At 34.2% G+C, this 22320-nt stretch overlaps 1 protein-coding gene across 1 annotated transcript; it reads right to left on the bottom strand.

The window, feature by feature from the left end:
- Window positions 1-4320: 4320 nt before the first annotated feature.
- Window positions 4321-12234, bottom strand: LOC136982083 (triadin-like). The gene is made up of 8 exons (XM_067278498.1): window positions 12050-12234; window positions 7371-9163; window positions 6850-7038; window positions 6691-6775; window positions 6230-6306; window positions 5589-5810; window positions 5353-5514; window positions 4321-5280 (listed from the first exon to the last, which is right to left on the bottom strand). The coding sequence occupies exons 2-8, from the start codon at window positions 9141-9143 to the stop codon at window positions 4483-4485; spliced, it is 3306 nt and encodes a 1101-aa protein (XP_067134599.1). The 5' UTR covers window positions 9144-9163; window positions 12050-12234; the 3' UTR covers window positions 4321-4482.
- Between the last annotated feature and the right edge of the window lie 10086 nt (window positions 12235-22320).

Below are 22320 nucleotides of genomic sequence, written 5' to 3'. Positions count from 1 at the left end.
TATGCAAAGAACATACATATAGAAATTGGCTTACTGATTCACACCTGGGTGTTGTTTTACGAGTAGCATGCGGCAGTTACAAGCCTAATTTAAATGAAATTGTGAAAAATGTTCGCAATGTCGACAGTCACACATATAATTTCTCACTCACCCTAGAAATTTAAAGTTTTTTATTATAATCGTTATGTTGCAGCCCACGTGTATGTAGCCCGAGAAAAAAGAGGTCGAGTAACACTGCCTTATACTGATGATGAAAAATAACTGACAATATTAAGCAAGAAAAGTAATAACACTTAACGGAATTTCTAGTTTTATTGACTCAATTAGTGTTAATTATAAATTATGACAATTTAAAATACTGCAGTGTGAGCAAATAATGATTAAAATGATATCACTCGAAGCACTGGTTAGTACAGAAAGACGGGTTTAGAAATGCCTACTAATTTGAAGATAATGAGTTTTGTGTGTGTTTTTAATATATGTGTAGAGAACAAACAACTGATAATTTCCATAATTACAATAAATAGTTTACATAATTCTTGGAACACCATATACATTTTAATATAGGTAAATAAAAGAACAATATAGTTTACGATAGACTAACTACAGCTGATGCCGTTTAAATTCAATTAATTGTTATGCAAACAGTAGCTTGTGACCATTGACTTTCTTTATAGGATTTCTCTTCCTGAGATAAATTGTCAAACTGTAAATGAGAGTTGCAGTTTTGAACTATAGAAAACTGACTAACTGAAATAATAATTGTGCTCGGTTTGCTATTTTGAAGGAAGGTGCCGAAATCTCATTTTAAATTGCTATATTTTCTCAAACTAAGATGACGAAAGATGATACGTCAGTCGGATTTGTGGCTTCGTTAACAGCTACTTCTGTGCTTTGTGTCAGATTAGCTTTCCTGATATGCAAATATACTTTCCAGACAACTTGCTTCATTTGGCTTTTAGTATTCATTCTAAAATTAATCATAAAGAAATAACAACAAGGAGAAATGTCTACTGAAGGCAATAGCACATCTGCACTGTCAGTCTTTACTTTCCGAAACACGTCTCGCTGTTGTCAATGTGAATGGCAAGTATTGTTGAATTGTACCAATGTACTGTATACAATAATTCACGATATGTTTATATCAAATGCTGCACAGAAAATGCAATGATAATTTGCATCATCATTCAATACATCTTAGTGCAGACATACCTTTACTCAAATGGCATGGCTTTGTTCTTTATCCTGTACAGAGTATACTAATCTGAAAATGTTTATTATTGGTGTATAATACATCACAGTCTACTCAGCGATGACTGTGGATTGTTCTTTTTTTAAATGTCATAAGTTTACAGTGTATTTTTATTTTAAATTGGCGAAATGATAGAGTAGTGATGTTTTTCTAATAGTTTTTATTAAAAAAAATTCATGTTTTAGATTCAAAATCACAATGCTAAATTTCCATTTAAAAGAATAATCATACATAGAAAACCCTTATTGTGTATTAATGAAGAGTAAAAGTAAGAATAATAAATTACATTATTCAGCTTATATACATGTGTAGTGTCCAGAATTCTGTGGATTGATTCTAAAAGTTTGTATTGTACATTAGTTAATGTACAGAATGGTGCAATCTTTAAGCTGTATGCGCCCCTCCATTCCTGCACAGATTTGCTCATGTTCCTTACATCATCATCATCATCAATAATGACAGTTGGGGAAGTCATTAAAGCAACTTGTGATAACTGTGTTTAGTTTTTCAACCATTAAAAGGTGGAGTTAAGAAACTTTCTCCCTTTTATTGCCTCAAATACATGATCATATGTTGCCACATGTAGACATTAAGGAAGTCTTGCTGTTGTTATTGTTTGGTAGGGCTTCACTATTACAAAGACTAGTAAGTAAAACAGAAGACAGACTGATAAATATTTTAGTGCTATTTATTTGAATTTCTGGACATTACTTTTTATGATCTGAACAACAGCTAAAGAGCTGCAAGGAGCTGAAAAGAAAACACTTAAGACTTGTCTTAAGTGTTTTCTTTTCAGCTTCCTTGCGGCTTCTTTACCTTTCATCTATACAAAAATCTCATCCAGTTCGTATAATTCAAGTAAAGATATGGAGTTTTTCTTTTATTAATAAAACAATTTCTTACTTTGTGTATAAGAAATTTGAACGCTGGGTAATCCTGAATGCCATTTGTAGATGCTGATAATGCCACGGAGCAGACTTTAACGAGGCATAATGGGCAGTAGCTTTAGAAATAAGGCACCCTCTTCAGGAAATAACCGCAAACGGTCATTCAGATTCATTCACAAGCTCATTGTACTCCACTAACGTCCACCGTACCATAATCGTGACGTTCCAAATTACGTCGTCACGACAACGTCGCATCCAAATCATTCATAGGGATTAAACATGGACGATTAAGGACCTATTGTTAAAGTAAGTATATACCTTTAAATTTTATTTCAAACATATAATTGTAAGGAAAAAAATTATTTTTATGTAATATAAAGGTAATTTAAGACACGTGACAAATATTCCAGATTTTTCCCTTAATCTGTGTTACTAGAAGTGAAAAATTATAGTATAACACACTTGAAAACTGTATTCGTCATGTGTTTAATTAAACTTTTTATCTAACGAAATTATTAGAGGAAGTATTCAGCCGTTCTCCCCATACATCATCCACCATATTGAATGTGGATGCAGTGATGGATGACGGTAGTAACATCGTCACACGTCACACGATCATAGCTGCTTTTCTAATTTATCAACCCCCCAAATAAATCGACTGACCCCCTCGGGACGTCGCTAGTGACCAAGGTTATTAGTCTGGTAGTAACACGAATGTGTTGGGATCGTTTTTTGTGGTATACACCACTCCTTTGGTACCTGACTTCAATATTGTTAACACACGAAATACTTTCCAATTGTTTCCACTTACGTCACAATTGTTGTGATCACGTGCTATACAAACGGCAAGCCTAAGTACCAACACTACTACGGCTTGGATTTAGTAGCGTAACCTATGCCTTGTGATTTTTCTTCATTTATAAAGTATAGGAAAAAAAATCATACAGAGTGGCACAGGGGTGAATGCAGGTTTGCACGTTGTAATAATGTCAATTCTAGTTTAGTGAAAATTCCTGAAATCTGTGAATCTCTAGAATGTTTGTAGATTCCTGGGTACGTGAAGAATTCCCTGGAATACATTTTCAGAATATGGCTGCCATTTATATTCTTTAATATTGCTCACCTTACTTAATTTTATTGAAGGTATGAGTGTGTGTGTGTGTGTGTGGAGGGAGGGATTGTTTTGAATACCAAATAAATCATTCTTCACTATAGTTTCATCATTATTATCACGTGTTCTGGAGTACTTTACATCTGTTACCTTAATCTATTAATTTATCTTGTTCCTCAATTCATGACACATAATACAAAGAAATATATTTGTTTAAAAACAAAATAAAAACTTCGCATCTTTCAGTAATCTTGACATTTATCGATCCACTTCCTATATTCTTATCTAAGTGGATTTTCTAAAAAAATAATATATTTAAAAAGTCGAGCTGCTTGATGGCCTTTAAACAAGAAATAGCTTCAGGGGTTACCAGCGGTCACGACCGAAAATACACGCAAATATGATGAAACATCTGGAAATCCAATATGGCGTCGGTAGGACGGGACGGATGCGCTGACGTAAAAAATCCCTTTTTAAAAATTACGTCTGGAACTCGAGCATAACGTTATTAAAACTATCCGAAGACACCATTTTATTAGCATAAAATGTGTTTTCTACATTCGTGCGAGTGAGTTAATTAATAAAAGTTGATCTTCACGTCAAGCTTCCATCCTTGACACAGTTTCTTGCATTCTTAATGCTTTATCAATCGAATAAGAACGTAAACTACGCGAGATTTTGAATGCAAATTCTACAGTACCTTCGTTAGAAACTCGAGATCCATACCGGATCCACTTGTGTCCGGTTGGATGCTATCAAATTTCCTTTGGGGTCATACAAAAATGACAATATCTATTTTATTTAAGGAGCTAACACCCTTTAAAAAATCCCATTAATTAATGACTTGTTGCATATTTAATTAAGTAGAGCAGGAAAAAGAGGGAGGACTCGTATGCCATATTGATGAGCCAGTAACATAATAGGCATTGGGGGTGGGAGCGACGAATTTGCATTTAACTGTTGGTTAGTTTGAATGGGTCCTATATTCCGATATCCTTGTTATGCGCCGATTATTTTCGATTTAGTTCCTATTACGAGGGGCGTGTGTTTGAATTAATCGTGCGAGGTGATTGTAAACAGAGCATTATAAAAGATTTTATTCGATATTTAACAAATACGTATAAACAGTTTCGCGTTTAGCAGGATTTCTATACTCTTAAGTATGTTCATTCAATGGGAGAATAGTCGTACAAACCTCTCGATTGTACAGTATTACATATTTACACGGGGGTTTAAGACTTGAGTGCAACTTCTCTGAGGCTCCTGACACTGGTTTTCAGAAGGAATTCCGCATGGAATTCGTCGTAGGAAATTAGAAAAGTAACTACATTTGGTGTGCATAGCGTTCTTACAAGTATCTTCAGGCACTTTGCTCTTTCTGTATCTAACCATCTCTGAAGAGTGATGTCTATTTCTTGCTGATTTCTCTTGCAATTCTGAACGACATTGAGGGGTCCCCATAGGGCATATTCGATAAATCCTTGGCATTGCATGAGAGAAAAGGATTTTTCTTGCTGTAACAGGCGAAAGATGTTATTAAATATCTTCTTATGAGTTGCTGGTATATAAGGGCTCGAAGATATATCTTCCAGGGAATTGAAATGGAATAAGTTCTTAGCAACGGTTAAGGCAAATTGGCACAATGACACTTTATCGTGATTACGTGATAAGTCCGAATTGTTAAGGAAAATAACCCTATTCATCTCTTTATCCTTTTTGGATAGGAAGATGTTCCTCATTTCGGGTACACCTTTCAAGTTTCGACCCTGGAACACCTTCAAAAAGTGAACTAGTTGCAGCAGGATGAACGTTTTCTCCGTGGTCAAGTCCACGTCTGTGTTAGTTGATGAGCAGTAATTTTCTAAAGTATCTACATCCGAACGCTGTAAAATATGTACAGTAGACACTGAATCGGTTAAAGGGCTACGTGACGCAATATCCTGAGGTAAATTATCGACAAAGTAACCCAAAACAGGATAAGTAGATTCACCTTTCCCACAGGGAAGCGGTTGGAGAGTTTTCTTAGTCACCTGTTGAAGAAACGTATCAGCTTTAATAAAATGTATATCCTGTTAATAACGTAAATAAACTTGCATATTTACCATTAATGTCAGTTCCGTCCTTAAACCATGCCTGAATATGGCATCGAAGAGGAGAATATCGTGTAATACCTTAACCGGTTGGTTGGAAACTAGTTCGAAATCTGTCCAGTTTAACGAACAATTTTCTGGTTTCCACAGTTGTTGAGATCGTTCTTCAGCTGCCTAAAGTAAAGAGTTAAACAACGATAAAAAATATATAAAGGAAAATTATATACATTTTACATTGTTGAGCTTACGGTATCAAGGAATTTCGACAAGACTTCATGATTAGCTGCTGTAACTACTGCGTAACTATGCTCTAACGTGATCCATGCTTTAGGTGTTTTATTCATCTCCTTCTTACTTGGATCGTTATGGTTAATCATTTTATCTAAATTAGGTGATTCTTTGTTTGTTTGAGGTGATTCTAAGGAAGTATTTAGGGTTCTCCAAGTGTTTTGCGAGATATCTGGGGTTACCTAGAATATTTAGAGGGGTTCATGAGGATCTTGTAGAGGATGCTTAAGTCCAGGAGTGATGCTTACTGGAAATACTTGTCAATATTTGATTATAAAATATATTTTAGGTAATGTCACACGAGTCTACATAGTGGGCATTCGATTGATTGATTAAAAGGCAAAGCAACACTTGAGTGAACCGCCTTTTATGGCCCGATTACGTGAAGAAAACTTCACTTGATCAGCCCTTTGATGAGGCGTAAACCCACGACCAGAGATTAAAGTGGCCCTATTACGTAAAGACAACTTTACGCGACCAGTCTTGGTGAGGGGCGAACCCACGACAATCAGTATTGCAGTGGTTTTTACCCAGTCGACCACTCTGTTTCCAGTAATCAACCTTCCTAGACTTTCTGTACAGATTTTGCACAATAACTTACGGGATTAACTCCATTAATCTTCGTTTCTAACGAATCACTGATTAACTTTTGTTTATCCTCATCTAAAACTGCGCTATCTGAAAAAAAAATTGAGCTATTTAAAAATATGATCAAGTAGACTAATAAGACTCAACAAAAACCTTCGTTTACAACTTATATTAACAGATCTCATCCAAAAATAACTTTATATAGCTGCAATTTAGCATATTGATAGCTAATCTTAGATACAGATCCACTTCATGATTCATTATCTTGGTAAATTATCGCGAAAATGGGTCACCGTCAATGAAAGGTTATCATCGAAAATCACTCTTCGAACTAGTTATTTTTGGGTTAAAAGGGTGATTTACGAGCCGCGCCCAGCAATCGTAACGAAAATTTTCCAAGAGTTTAACGTTTTTTCTTCCAAGTTTCTAAATTGCAGAACAATAAAACCCATCCCCCAAAAAAACACCACTAACCTCTTTTCTCTTCATTCTTTTGTTGGTTTTTAAGGTTTTTTGGTACGTCGTAAACCTGCTCCTGATGGTTCCTCGTGGAGATTTCCTAAAGAAAACAGGATGTGGTCTATTCATTAACGTTCCTTAAACTCATTAACGGATTAACTGTAATGAAGTTACCATTGGTAAACCGTTCTTTAGGGGTATTGTTAAATCGAACAAATCTGCAGATTTTGGTCGAACTGGGTTGCATTTTGGAGGAGGCGGTGGTTTAGATGGCCTCTCTGATTTCACACTGGTTTTATTACGGTTGGCGGGATGAGATATAGATGAAGATTGACTAGTTTGAGGAGTGGTTGAGGGTATTTCCTGTTAACAACAATTAAAAAAAAACTTTATGAATAAATTAACCGCCAAAATTTATTTTTAGTTACAACAAAAAGTAGTCATAACATGGTACATCCGCTATCAATTTTTTTAAAGAATAGAAGAGATGTTTACATAAATCATCAGCGGAATAACAATGATCAGTATAGAAAGCTTCACACTCGAATATTTATTACCTTTAAACCATTATCGTGAAAACTTTCCTGCTTTGCCACATTAAACAATGCTGTTTCGTAGAGTAAAAAAAAAACCGTTCTCTCAAAAGAATACAGAACGACACTTATCAGAATTCTAGAGGAAAAAAAGTATCTCACCTGCTGTTTGCTCGAGTGAGCAGGGGTGTTTTTTTCTTCGTTCTCCTGTTTGACTGTATGAGATAAGTCATTGGCCACCGTTTCTTCTGTATCTGCAGCATTCGTGTTGTTGCATAGCGTTTCTACTAAATCCATAGGATGGACGATCTTTAACCTTAAAGTAGACTTATCGTAATCCCCGTGTTTCCAAGATTTTGCACTGGAATCCCCACTCTCCGTGTCCTTGTTACGTTTAAGTAGTTTCTTGAGAGAGAATTTACTCTTTTTGCTTTTCTGGCATTCGTCATGTTTCTCTGTTTCTGCTCCGTGTTTCTGATTCCGATTTAATTTCGTACACGTATCGTCGGCGTGCGGATTTTCCGAGTGGGTATTTTTATGTTGTTCGTGACGAGCTTGTTCCAATTCTATGGCTAGAGCTGCCAGTTTCGTTTCTCTGTTAGGTTTCCTTTGTGTTTCATCAAGGATAGGACTCACCGCGTAAAAATTCTCGGTAGGCGATTCTTTCAGCGCATTGCTTACAGCGTAATGAACCGAATCCTTCTTAACACTTTTCTCATTACATTCTTCGTCCTTAGTTCTTGTTTCGGGCTGAAGTTCTTTGCTTTTAGGGGAGGAGGAGGGTGGCTCCACTTTGCATTTCTCCTCTGGGAGTTCGCCGCTTTTTTCCACTTTCTCACTCTCTGCCTGCATCGTTTCGCTAACCAGTTTCTCCTGAACGGGTAATTTTTCGGTATCTGACGCAGCTTTATCACTGTTCCGATCTGGATTATCCTCCTCTTTATCTTTGTTATTATTATTGCTCATTTCTTTATCAGAGCTTGAAGAAATAATCGAGCCGCGTACGGGACATTCCGACGTTTTCACAGCGCCTTTAGCCTCATTATCCGTACATGCCTTAAGTTTAGCAGCTACGAAGCTTGCATTATCATTTGTTGAGGTACTGGATCTACTGTCGCATCTCTCACTCGCTGGACTCGATTGATGACGTCTGTCAGGACTGTTACTCCTTAAAATACTCTCCTTATCTGGTAAGTCGAGTTTAGGGCTGTTTTTGAGCAGTGGTAACACCTCAGATTTACTCTGTTTAACACTCTGATATGACGAATTTGAGCAGGAGCTGGAAGAACTCTGATAACCGATAGAAACACGAGGCAAGTGATAAGGTTTGGGAAAGTCGTTGTAAGTTTTCTGTTTGTCGTTGTACTTCCAACTGTTATCGCGGTAGCTATTTTTGTTGTAGCTATCGTCGATTCTAGTTACTCTCCTATCCATGTAAACTGGTTCGTAACGTATCGTACTCCTCGCCTCTTCCTTAATCACGGTGTTGAATCGAGTGTTTTCTTTGGTAATCTTGCTGATTGCCCTATCCTCGTCAGTTTCGTCGAACTTATCCAAATTAAACTCACCATCATCCGATAGCACGTCCCACAACTCATCGTCATCCGTGTGATAATCATCACCGCCGTAACCTATGATGATAGGATCCTGATCCAAGAAGGCAACACTTCTTCCATTCTGATGTCTATCATCCTTCAGTATGCTTGTAACTTTTGGTATAGACCAGTTTTGGCTCCTGGCGCTCTTATCCGTGTTAAAAACATACTTCCACTCGGTTGGATCGGCGTATTGGTGACCGTGATAAGGGGTGGCCGTGTGAAGATAGTAACGATTCTTATCACGTGACTGACGATGATCGGCCAGTGTTTTGAAGCAGTTGGAACACAGGTCCTTCTTCCAAGAATTCTGTATGAAAGTTTGGCATATGACTGACATGATCAAGTTAATCAGTCCATCTGTAATTAAAATATTACTAATTAAATTAAATTAATTACTCCGTGTTCTATACAGGATACTACACACATATATAGGCTATATTTAAATAACGTCCTGTTTAGTAATGTTGTTATAAAGTAACCGGAAATTAGGACATGTACTGTACATAATGGATTACTTAACCTCTAGGCAATACTGTGACCTATACAACTACATTGAATGAAAGACACATCTGTTGTGTCTGTCAAGAATAGAAACATTGTAAAAATAAAGCGAATATTAAGCTCGAAAATGAGAGGCTTTGCCATACTTTACCTGTAAAAAACAATAGGAATGATGTTAGAATAGATATAAGCTCATACTGATACAGTAGGAAAAACAGCCAAACTTGTAAACAGCGGCCACTGCCGGAAACGTAAGAAATGGCATTGATTTAAAGGTTATTTGTATGCATTTTTGTTTAGTATAGTCTGCTGTTGGAGGTTCAACTGCATTAGACAAATGTTAAGCATGTTCTCATCGCTGTTCTGTGTAATAAATTTATTTTCATCCCTCTACACAGTAAAAAAGTTATATTCTCATCCTCATACAATTGTGCTTATCACTCGCATCTCTGTCTGATCTTTGTTATTATTTCCTATTGTGTTAGCATTAGTTAGGCCTATACTTACTGTATTGTCATCCCTTCATTACGTGTTATAATTAGTTACATTCTCATTCCTTTTCTAACGTTTAACACATAATCTATGAACTAATATATAGCAAATTTATATCAGAAATAACACCGAATTGTATTTTTTACAGGAACAAATTAACTTATCTTTGTCTCTATCAATATTTATTTTGTTTAATTCGTTTCTAAACAATGTACACGTAATCTCGTTTATAGGCGTGTTTACAATTAATTTGCAAACACGTATTAATTGCATATATTAGTTATTAATTCACTATTCGTATCGAAGTTTCGCAATACTATCTCTTTTCGTTGTTGAACAGCTCTTTTCCTTCATTCTACAATGAGCTAATCCCAAAATACCCTGTTAAAAACTTCTACTACCTCTGTTCAATGATCATAAAGCTCCTAAATAATCCATATTAACTATGTTCAATGATCATCTAATTCTAAATACCCTGTTAAATAACTCCTACTACCTTTGTCTAATAATCACATAATCCTAAACTACCCTGTTACCCCTGTTCAGTGACCACCTAATCCTAAAATATCCTGTTAAATACCGCGGCTTATTGTTCAACGATCCTCTAATCCTAAATACCTTGCCAAATAACCCCTGTTTAACGCTCTTCTAATCTCAAATATCCTGATGAATGATCTCCTTTATTAATATCGTACCCGTCACCTCGTGGCACTAACTGGGCGCAATGATCCCCTAATCCCGAGGTTACCCGTTGAACGATCCCATATTACTCCCGTATCCAATGACCATTCATCCCGTCGTGTCCAGTTAAACGATTCCTCCCCTAATCCCGAATTACTTAGTCGAATGGCCACAGAAAGAGGTGGCCCATCTCGACGATAATTCAATACGAATTCCACCAGGCATAAAGATAAACACCATTCATTATCTCTAACAATAATAACCTTATTAATAAAGGTATTTAACCTTGATTCAGTTTTGTTTTCAAGAGCTTCCTTGAAAAACAAACATATTTGTCAAGGATAGCAACAAAATCTTAAGCAACCAGAATACAAAAAATTAACCGTGCCCACGAGGGGGAATTTTTATTAATAACCATGAATAATAACCACATTCCTGGAATGTATCACACGATGGTTAATAATCCATGTCATTACTTATGGGTGTTTTATAAATCTTGCATAACAGATAATGATTTTTAAGCGGGTGTAATATACGCAAATCGACGTTTTCCCACCACCTCGACGATCACGTGACCGAAAACACCCCTCCGAAAACACAACAAAACACGACGTTGTACTGGTTCAGTAACATTTACTAGGAAACACAATTGAGGACAGAAAAACATAAGTAATTCTTACTTATTATCATCCTTTCGAATATATTTTCAATCCACGTTCGAGTTTTCCTTCTCGTTTATTAATATTTAGCGCACGTCCATGCAATAAATTATTGCACAATTTAAAAATAAAAAGCAATCGTCGATTCTATTGTGATCCGAACTAAGCCATATTTTTTCCTACTCGAGTGAAATTACAGAAATATTTAGTAATTCTCCTTTACTAATACGTTTTTTAATTGTAAAACAAAGGATCTTATTGGTTACTTTGACGGTTTACCGTTATTTTTAGATTCAAAATTAAGGAGCTGTGTGACGTAACACAAGGGAAACGTTGGATTTTTTACCATTTCTAACGTACATAAATTTAAAATTTTTCTACTTTCAGCTTTATATAGATGAATTTTAAGGATTCTTCGGGTTTAAATGTTAAACCTTACTCCTCGCCTACGAATTTTTATTGTTATTTAAGCTTTTGGTATTGTTTTTCCTTCAACTTTACGTGCCCTTTCCTTCCACTGAATAAGGATACACGTAAAAATATGAGGCCCTAATCTACAGAACTTACGAACTAATCTAGTATTTATTTTTCCTTAAAAAAATTCGATCACAGAGTCGAGTTTTCTAGAATTAGGTTACAGAATAGCTTTATATCACCTCTAAAATAAGTATCAGCTGTGACATCAATTATCCAAACACAGAATATAGAATTATACTTCTACATATTGTAAAGTTGTGTTATAAAATCGATTTAAGTATTATTGTTATAAATACATTTTTCGACTGGTCGCAGGTTTTCCTCAAATACAAGGATAAAAGAATTAAATTCGATATTTTCTCTCGTGTGTGTGTGTTGCTATAGAGATACACGCGCCTATAACACAGAAAAAAAATAAGGGAAAACACCTTACCTGTAGGGTCAATGTTTGGTGTGTTTGTTTCTTTTCATGCTTTGATACCGGCACGCGGATGGTTTTCAGAGTCCACTTAACAAACTCTCCCCCTAACTATAAAATGATCGGAGAGAAATACACATCGTGTAATAAAGAACCAGTTTCTAAACCAGTTATGTGTGTAGATGTATGGTCCACTCCTCCTCCAGTCCCGCTACATTGCCTCTTAAGGTCAGGTGAACGTTTCCTCCTCCACAGGATGATTTTTTTTCCCGATTTTTCCCTGGTAGGAACCTCTATACTCCCGGCAAACTACACCCGTTCTGATTGTGATGTAAGGCTTACAAGGCACCCCTTCGATGGGTAGTATTCACGTGTCGAGGAAGTGGAAATTTGTCATTTCCGCAAACGTCACTTACCCACCTTAACCGTAACCGGTTTATCTCGAGGTGGGATGACGTTTATCTCTCGTCCGTCCGTCCGTCCGTCAGCTGTCTGTGCGTTATTGTACGATCGAAATTTGGCAACACGTAAAAAAAGAGAAATAAGCGCATTTACGTGGCTCGAGGGGGTTTCCGTTGTGATTATCTTCTCGATTTTTCCTTTGCTACAGCTTAAAAATAGACCCGAATTGATAACAAATGTAATTTCGTGTTTTTAAATTTGGTAAGAACACGAAAGGAAGTAATTTTCTTAAAATTCAAGTATGAATGCGAGCCTTTTATAAAAATCGATGTGTGAAAAACGGCAACAAACAAGCTGCAAATTTGACTCTTTTTTTACTTTTTTCTGTAATTATAGCCTTTGAACTTCCTAGAAAATGCAAAAAAACACAAGTTTTTGAGCGCGAGAAATAAATTTTTTAAGCGATTTATTAAAAAAAAGGAACGTAACTTTACTTTTGTATTGCTTTCAGCTGGCAGTTTTGTACATTTTTTTTTTTTTTTACCATTTTAATCGGCAGTTTTAACTTTTATGTAAATATAGAAAGAGCGTATTAAAATATAATATATACGATCTTTAAACTACTGTTCTTTTATTATTTTAGATCGGTTAAATTTGGCAGAAATGTCAGTTAAATCGAGTGAAAATGTATTAAAGTAGGATTGAAATAGTTAAAAATCGGTAAATTGCATATAGAGAGACTTAAAGATTGGCACATTCAGCCATTCTAGCTGCAATGTGTCAATCTCTGAGCCGTTTTAGGTGAAATGTGCCAATCTTTGAGCCGTTCTAGGTGAAATGTATCGATCTTTGGCACATTTTACCTAGAACGGCTCAAAGATTGGCACATTGCAGCTAGAATGACTGAAAGATTGGCACATTTCACCTAGAACGGCTCAATCTTTGCAGCTAGAATGGCTCAAACATTGGCACATTTCACCTAGAACGGCTCAAAGATCGGTACATTGTGGTTAAAATAGTAAAAAAAAAAAAACCTCAGTTAAACTGTACCAAAACCACTTAAAAATGTCGGTCAAACACACTAAAAAAACGGTAAGTTGCACTAATTTTAGTACTCGTTTCGCCTGTTTTCAATTTCTAATATTTTAAAATAATTTTTCTAGTAAATTTTGACTTACTTTTTCCAATTTTTAAATATTTTTATCCAATTAATTTCTTATCTAAAATGCAAAAACGTTTCAAAAATAAGCATGAGTAGAAACAAAAAAGTAAATAAAAATAAAATAATTTAACAAGTTAAAACTGTCGACTGCATATTTTTTTTTAAATTTGATTTATTGTTTCAAACTGTAAAAAGACAAGTAAAACAATTTTTTATTTACTTAAATGCAGAAAGCAACTTCATTTTTTGTGTTTAAACACGAAAAAACGGCTATTTTACCTTGTTTCTAGTGTACTTTTCTCCTTTTTTGTGTAAATTTCCGAATAAAAGCTCAATTCATGAATATTTCTGCACGTTTACAACTTAATTATTATTATATGTTTTTAAAATTCGAACTGTTCTACTTTCTAATAATAATAATAAATCATTGATGCTTCAGACGAGGCTTCAGTGTTAATGATTGAGCACTCGCAATTTTTATAAAAAAAAAGGCATGTTTCAGCCATTTTAATCTTGAATTTTTCTCATATTTTAGTAACTTATCGCTCGTTTGAGGCCGTAAAAACTTTTATTACAAACAATAAAAAGCGTTAAATCTATCAAACGCTTCGCTACTACCAAATACGTTCTATTAACAAACAGGTTGTTGCAACTGGCGGAAATAGTCGAGTCGATAGCGTTGTTTGTTGTCCTTTCTCTCTCTCCAGTTTTGTTTATTACCCCCTGGAATTTCAATTAGATCACGTGGGTGAACAACTTCTACCACACTCTGCTTTCCCTGTTCGTTTGTTAATCTGCTTGCCCTCTATAGAAGCTGTTAATACAAGGATTGGGCATCGAGTCCCCATACCTGTAGTCCCGTTTATTAAATAACACACTTCATTAAAGCCTTTGTAAATATGCAAAAGTTACGTCGTAACATCTTTGGATGAACGTTTACTCGTGTTGGTGTGTAGTAATTGGCATTAATACCGGGAAGTGCACTCCTCTAAAGATTTATTTACCGCCAATACCCCCCGATTTAATTGATTTATCGAGTAAAGATCCCATAGAAAAACACCAACTGCCCATTTCACTTTCCCTATTGGTGTACAGTACTGACTACTGCACAAGTTGCGCTTCCTGAAACAGTACGTATATTGTATTAATAATTAACAGACCTGCTAAATATGTGGAATTAATGCCCCCAGTCATAACCCATTTTTTTAAAATTAAAAAATTACGTTAAAACGGCAACGAGCATAGAAAACACCTCAAGCAAGACCGAGGATGAACCCGTGTTATACGTGGGAGGAAGCTGATTTCGGGTTCGAACCCACGTGTCGAATACTTCTCCATTCTTTCACGCCTTCTAGGAGCACAGACCAGTTTATTGTACAGATGTACGCCCTCGAAAATCACTAAATTTAGGAAGTTTGAACACTTCCTTCTTCTTTGGATTAGCACCCGAAGCGGAATTGTTTTTTTTTCTTCTCATAATTCCTCAATGCTTCGGGCCTTTGAAGTTTACAGACCCTTTTTTTTCTTGTTTCCTCTAAAGTTTATCTAATCGTGGAAAGGAAGCGATGTATAATTATAATAAGGATGATAAACCGAACACTTCTTATCATCCTCATTAAAATTAATACGTCATAATGAGGCCATCACTGCTTCAAGTATTCAATTTATAAAATTGCTTATAACCTTCGTAAAAAAATGAGTTTTACCCACGTAAAATACATATTTGGTGAAATAATTTTATTTAAGTAGGTCAGACATAAATAATATAAATATATTTACCGAGTAATAAATTGTTGAAGAGCAGTAATGACACGAATTACTGTATTCTTTAATGCTCCAGTTTATTTTGAAATATCTTCAAAAATATAACGACTGATATGGTTTTATGTCCATTACGCACGTTTTAATTACGAATTATGTGGTTTCGTACGTGTAAATGGGCACTATATAACTGACACCAACGGGAGAGCGTAAGTCAACCGTCGTCATAGGTTGAATCGCGAGTAAAAGAAGAGGCTCATATTGCATTAAATTACTATTTTTCTGTTGGTTATATTATGAATTTTATTGTTTTGATACAAAACTAAACATAACATATTACGATTTGACTATGATTATTTCTCCTTATATCCTATCCTTAAATATAACTTAACCGCTGAAGGAAGTACGCATAGAGTTACTCAACCTGGCGTTCGCGAGCTCCCGCTCTCCACGTTTCCTGTCATCTTCCTGTAGTTTAATTAACGATAATAGAATCGTTATAAAGCTGATATTTGTGTCTGATAAGTTATATTATGTTCCTCCGTTGAGATAATTATAGTTAAATATTACGCTAAATCCAAATATTCGTGAGGTAATTTTAATACACATTAAAAGTAAATAATTACATCGACGATAGATGGCGACACTTGACAAAAAGTCATCACGGTTCAACTGAGTTATTATTAATAATTTATTAACAATATAAATAAATAATTTTGAAAGGAAGAATCGTGGAAAGAAATGGTATGCTTTTTCTACTCGATGTCGCCATCTATCTTGAGAAAACAAAACTAAAATGGTGAACGAATTTATATTATCATGACTAGTTGAAATTTGTTCGAATAGATGGCGACACAAACTATTAAATACTTCATTATAATTTGTACTTTTTTTTTTCTTATATAAATTTATGACGAAACGTTTTGAAATTATAACATTAATTATTTAAATAAAAATTTTAAAAATATTACGTATTATGTATTAAATTGAATAGATTTCTTTTTGGATGGTAAATATATATATATATTTTTTTTTATAAAATGATATCTTTTACATGTAATTAAAATCAAATTTCATAACCTAGGTATAGCACTGCTCTCTCTCTGAATTATTTTTTAAAAAGAGACATATTTGATAACATAATTGAAGCGTGCAATGCCATAATGTTGTAAATGCCAAAAAACAAACTTTTCAGGAGAGAGAAAAAACACTTTTTCTAATGAACAAACTTTAATCAAATGCTAGAAAAATTATTTTAACAATTTACACTTTGGAATAAAACATTGGGTTTAATTTCAAACACCTAAGTATGATGGTAAGGAAACAAAAAAAGTTTAAAAACAGGGTTAGAGCCATAACGTTGTAAATGCCAAAATTGTGCAAGTGCATTGTTGTAAATGCCAAAAACAATTGCAATCATAAAATTAATGTTTCTACAGCTGAAAAACAGTTTTGAATACCAAAAACTTACATTTAAATTATTAAACACAATTTACAAATTCAATATCAATTTTAACATTAAAAACTGGCAATAATCTATTAGTGACTGCTTCCTGGCTTCAACAATGTTGGGCCCACAGTTTTGATACTTGAACTGGGCTGTAATCTTTATCAATTGTAATAATTATGATAAATAATTATAATTATGATAAATAAAGGAAAATATAAACAATAAGGTATTAATTTAGTGTAATAAAAGTTAAAATGTATTTAAAAACTTCAAATTTAACAGATTAATGAAAGTCCGAATATCGTTTTGAAATATCAAATAATAAGATGATACAGGTTAACTATTAATAAACTGGGATTCAGTTATCCGGTTCTGCATAAAAAACTCACTGCGTTACAAATTGGAACAACAAAATGATGTAAATGTAAACCGTAACATTTTACGTGCCAAAAGTCACGTGGCTTACACTTTCGCACTTAAAACGTTATGGCTTGCACATAAATTCATCTTCAAAATATAGCCACTTAGAGTGCCACTATCGCCACAATATTTTTTCCTACAAAAAATATTGTGGCGATTGTGGCGCTCTAAGTGGCTATATTTTGAAGATGACGTTATGTGCAAGCCATAACGTTTTAAGCGCCAAAGCGCAAGCCACGTGACTTTTGGCGCGTAAAATGTTACGGTTTACTTTTACATCATTTTGTTATTCCAATTTGTAACGCAGTGAGTTTTTTACGAGTGAAATGAATTCCTTAAAGTATGAAATACCTAAAAGAAGAAAGAAATGTGCAGAAAAATGGAAGAAGAACATTCGAAAGAAACAAAAAAATAGTGGCTTAGAGTACATTTCTCCCATATCACAGAAAGTTAATCCGAGAAAGGATTCACCAACAGGGGTAAGTAAAAGACTTAATACTTCAAAAATATAGACGTAGATTTGAGATTTGCAAGATATGGATAGTTATTGTGTCTATGCATGGGTGAAAAACTTGTATATGACTGTTTCCAACAAGTTTGTCAAACTTTTTGTTTACGTTACAGGTGACATGCAAGTGTTCCTTCGCTTGCAAAAACGTAACGTTGGCTTACCGTCAGGAACTCTTCCAACAATTTTATGAACTGGCTGACTACAATAAGCAACAGAGTTATCTTCAAAGACTTGTTCATCCCCAGATGATAAAAAGGAGACGATATGGGAAGTACCACCATCCTTCTGGAAGTAGAAGGCAACACTCTTTCAGTTATCATTTGCTTCTTCCAGGTGGAAGTGAAATAAGAGTTTGTCTTAAGACTGTGTAATACATTCGGGGTTACTGCAAGAAGAATTCAGTTGATTAGAGAAAAGATTTTGGAAGGAAGAATGGATGCTACTGATCAAAGAGGAGGCCAACGAAAATGTACTGAAAAGCAGTTGTGGACGGAAAAAATAATTGAGCACATTAAGAGTTTTCCAAGTGAAGAAAGTCATTATGCTCGAGCCAAAAGTACAGATAAAATGTACTTATCACCTGATCTCAATGTTAGCAGAATGTATAGAGCTTTCCTTGAGAAATATTGTCAACAGTATGCTGGGAGCAAAGCCCCAGTTACTCGACAATGGTACAATGAAATTTTCCTGACCAAATTCAATCTGTCTTTTCAAAGACCTCGCATGGACACTTGCTCAACTTGTGACCGCCTTGATGTACGAAAAAAAGCTGGTGATGCATCAGCAAAAACAGAACTGGAATTACATCATTACAGAGCTGAAGTAACCACAAAAGACATGTCTGATGACACAAAAAATGCTAAAACCTCAGATTCGTATGTTATATCTTTTGACTTGCAGCAGCAAATGTATATACCACAATTAACACACACTGAAATGTATTATGCTCAACAATTGGCATGCTACAACCTTGGAATTCATGATTCAATTAAAGAGAAAGGATGCATGTGTTTGTGGAGTGAGAATTTTGGAGGAAGAGGGTCTTTGGAAATATCATCCTGTATATACCATTATATTACTACTGAGGCTGCTATTGGTGACCGAAAGAAGCTGACTTTGTGGACAGACAATTGTGTTGGTCAAAACAAAAATCAATACGTGATAGCCATGTATCTGGTGTTATTGGCCAATAATGTATTTTCAGAAATAACACATAAATACCCTGTAAAGGGTCACACATTTCTCAGCTGTGATCGAGACTTTGCTCTAATTGAAAAACGGAAGAAAAAATGCAAAGCTTACACACTAAAGGATCTTGTGGACATCATTAAAAGTGCAGGGACCAAAAACCCTTTTACCTGCATCGTATTTGAGAAATTTCATGACTTTAAATCGATTGCCCACGCATTTTTGAATACAAAAGACCTGGGAATCTCAACAGCATCCCAAATTAGACTCTCATCAAATAACTTTGGTAAAGTTATGATTGCTAAAGATGGAGGTAAAGCAGCAAGATGGTGCACTGGGCTTAATGTGCTGAAAGATGGAGTTAGCATTGATGATTTCAAAAATCTTCCACTTCCTCTTGCTCGCTCCCATTTTGGGATTCCTCAAAAGAAGAAACCTGACATTGGTAAAATGATACCATTTTTAAATCCAATAGCACAAACCTATTTCAAGGAGATGCTAGCAGAACCGGATAACTAAATGCCAGTTTATTAATAGTTAACCTGTCACTTTATTATTTGATATTTCAAAATGATATTTGGACTTCCATTAATCTTTCAAATTTGAAGTTTTTAAATACGTTTTAACTTTTATTACACTAAATTAATACCTTATTGATAAAGATTACAGCCCAGTTCAACCCCTTCGTACCCGCAATCGAACTGAGTTCGATCGGTTTACATAGCGTTACACAGAAAATGGTGTTTTAGACCCTCGGAGAAAAAAAATCGGCGAAAAAAAAATGTTTTTTTGGACTTTCGGATGTATTTTCAGTCCCCAAATTTTTTGAAAAATTTTTTCCCGCGCGAAAAAATTTTATTGCGATTTTAATTAACCCTTAATGACGGGCAATTAACGCTTAATTGTTTTTTTATGGGATTTTTTTATAGAACTTTATTTATCCTTCTAAACTTCTAGCGCACCGATTTTACTTCGGTAAAGTTATTTAAAGCTATTTTCTGATGTAAAAAACAACATCCAATAGTTTTTTAATTTTTTTAATTAATAGATTTTTTTATAATTACGTTTAATTAAGTCGGGGGGGTCGGAAATTTCAATAAAAATCGTAATTAAAAAAAAAAGTTTTGAAATATCCAGCCATCTAGTATTCACCCTACTTTTTACCCTTCTCCTCCCGAGAGTTTCATGAGAATGTCCCGCGAAACACGACACCAGCTGTTCTCAAGGTCATCCAGCTGTGTAAACAATGACTCATCAGTGTCAAGTTTCGCGCTAAGGCGAGAAAAAGGAAATTGTACTTTGAAGTGTTTTCTTCAAAATTAACACATTTCTTTCGTTTTTTTTTCGTTTTTAATATTTTTTAATGTAATTAAACATAATTAATTCAAAAAATTTAAAAAAAAAACGCAGCAAAAGGGGTTAATAGATTATTGTCCGTTTTTAATGTTAAAATTGATATTGAATTTGTAAATTGTGTTTAATAATTTAAATGTAAGTTTTTGGTATTCAAAACTGTTTTTCAGCTGTAGAAACATTAATTTTATGATTGCAATTGTTTTTGGCATTTACAACTTTATGCACTTGCACAATTTTGGCATTTACAACGTTATGGCTCTAACCCTGTTTTTAAACTTTTTTTGTTTCCTTACTATTATTCGTAGGTGTTTGAAATTAAACCCAATGTTTTATTCCAAACTATAAATTGTTAAAATAATTTTTCTAGCATTTGATTAAAGTTTGTTCATTAGAAAAAGTGTTTTTTCTCTCTCCTGAAAAATTTGTTTTTTGGCATTTACAACCTTATGGCATTGCACGCTTCATATATATATTATAATAATTGCGCACTGCTTCTCTAATCAGAATCGCCATCTGTCAGAGTAAAACAGTATTAACTAAAACATTAATTTGATAATTTATTTTAATTTTCAGTTATTTCAAGGTTCCGTTTTTTATTTATATTATTTGTATATTTTATACTCATTTAACATTTTATATAAAATTTATAAAATATTAAAATTTATTCATTCATTTACATGATTATCATTTTTTTAAAACTAATATCAGCAAGAAATGGGTTTACAAAATATAAGTTTTTAATGGCAAATATTGTCCAAACAGTTTCCTACGAAAAATGAAGTTTCATCAGCATATTTAGGATAGTTTTATAAAATTTATATTTAAACAGTAGTGTTACTAAGTAAAAAAAGCTATTTAGACACGCTATTCAATAAAAAATAATATATGTTAAATAAAATGAATATACAGGTAACCCTTGTTTACACTGGAGTCGTGTTCCAAAAAATTGCCGTGTTATGCGAAATAAAGAACTAGTACGAAAAGGGGGTGGTTAGGTTCCAAAAGTTAAAAAAACATTTATTTATGAAAATATATAGTAACATATCTTTCAGTGAATGGTTGTCTCTTTAATCCGAATTTTCAAATGGTAGCTGTATTGTTCGTAGACTATCTTACAGCAATTGCTGTAAGATAGTCTACGAACAATACAGCTACCATTTGAAAATTCAACAAATATCTTTATTAAAATTTTCGTAAGAAGTGGTACATATTAATATAAATTAAATAATGTTTTCGTTGTCATCACTAAGCACTATTAAGTGAAAAATTTTAATCTACGTAGCCAAAAATGAGACACAATTAAAGTCTTAAAGTATACTTGTAAAGGTGTGGATTGTCCCAACGGTCGGAGGGGCGGTTCAATGCCTAAAAACCTGTGACTGAATAAAGCAAGTATGGAATAAGGGAAAAACATCTGGCAACAATGAAACAAGTTTCGAAAAGGATCACGTGTATGGACAGAAGGCAGGAAAAAAAAATTCACATACTGTACTTAAGTACTAATAGTTCACAAAAATTATGCAGGAAAATCTGATAGTACATACGTGCTCGAATAAAAAATGTCAAATGGGGTATCTTTCGCACTTCAAAGCTTTATCACGTTTATTGAACTGTTGTACGGGAATTTCCTTATTTTCAAATTAGATAAACTTTGCTTTTAATAGTTTTTATTACATTTCATATTGTACGAGAGTTTTACCCAATTCTCGAACCGTGTTAGAGTAAATCAGTGCTATAGAAGTGCCGTGCTATACGGCTGTTAGCTGTACTTTAATGCTTACAGAATCTGATTTGTTGCCTTCATTATTTACCAGTACAGTCTCGGTTTAATCATTGTTAAGATTTGAATCTGTGGTTATTGCAATTTAAAATAATATGTAATTAGTTTTTCATCTACCCATCTTACAAGTTTTACTTAAACATATTTCAGAATATAAGACATAAAGGGATGAAAGGTGACACGTGGATCTGATTTCTATCAGCTCTTCTGGTTTCTACAATATTAAAACACACTACAAAGTAGCAAAATGTTAGAA

The sequence above is a fragment of the Centruroides vittatus genome, unplaced genomic scaffold (genome assembly GCF_030686945.1).
Source record: "Centruroides vittatus isolate TY-2023 unplaced genomic scaffold, ASM3068694v2 contig_806, whole genome shotgun sequence".
NCBI classification, from domain to species: Eukaryota; Metazoa; Arthropoda; class Arachnida; order Scorpiones; family Buthidae; genus Centruroides; species Centruroides vittatus.
The sequence above is the reverse complement of the archived record's forward strand: the minus strand, read 5'-3'. Positions and strand labels throughout refer to the sequence as shown.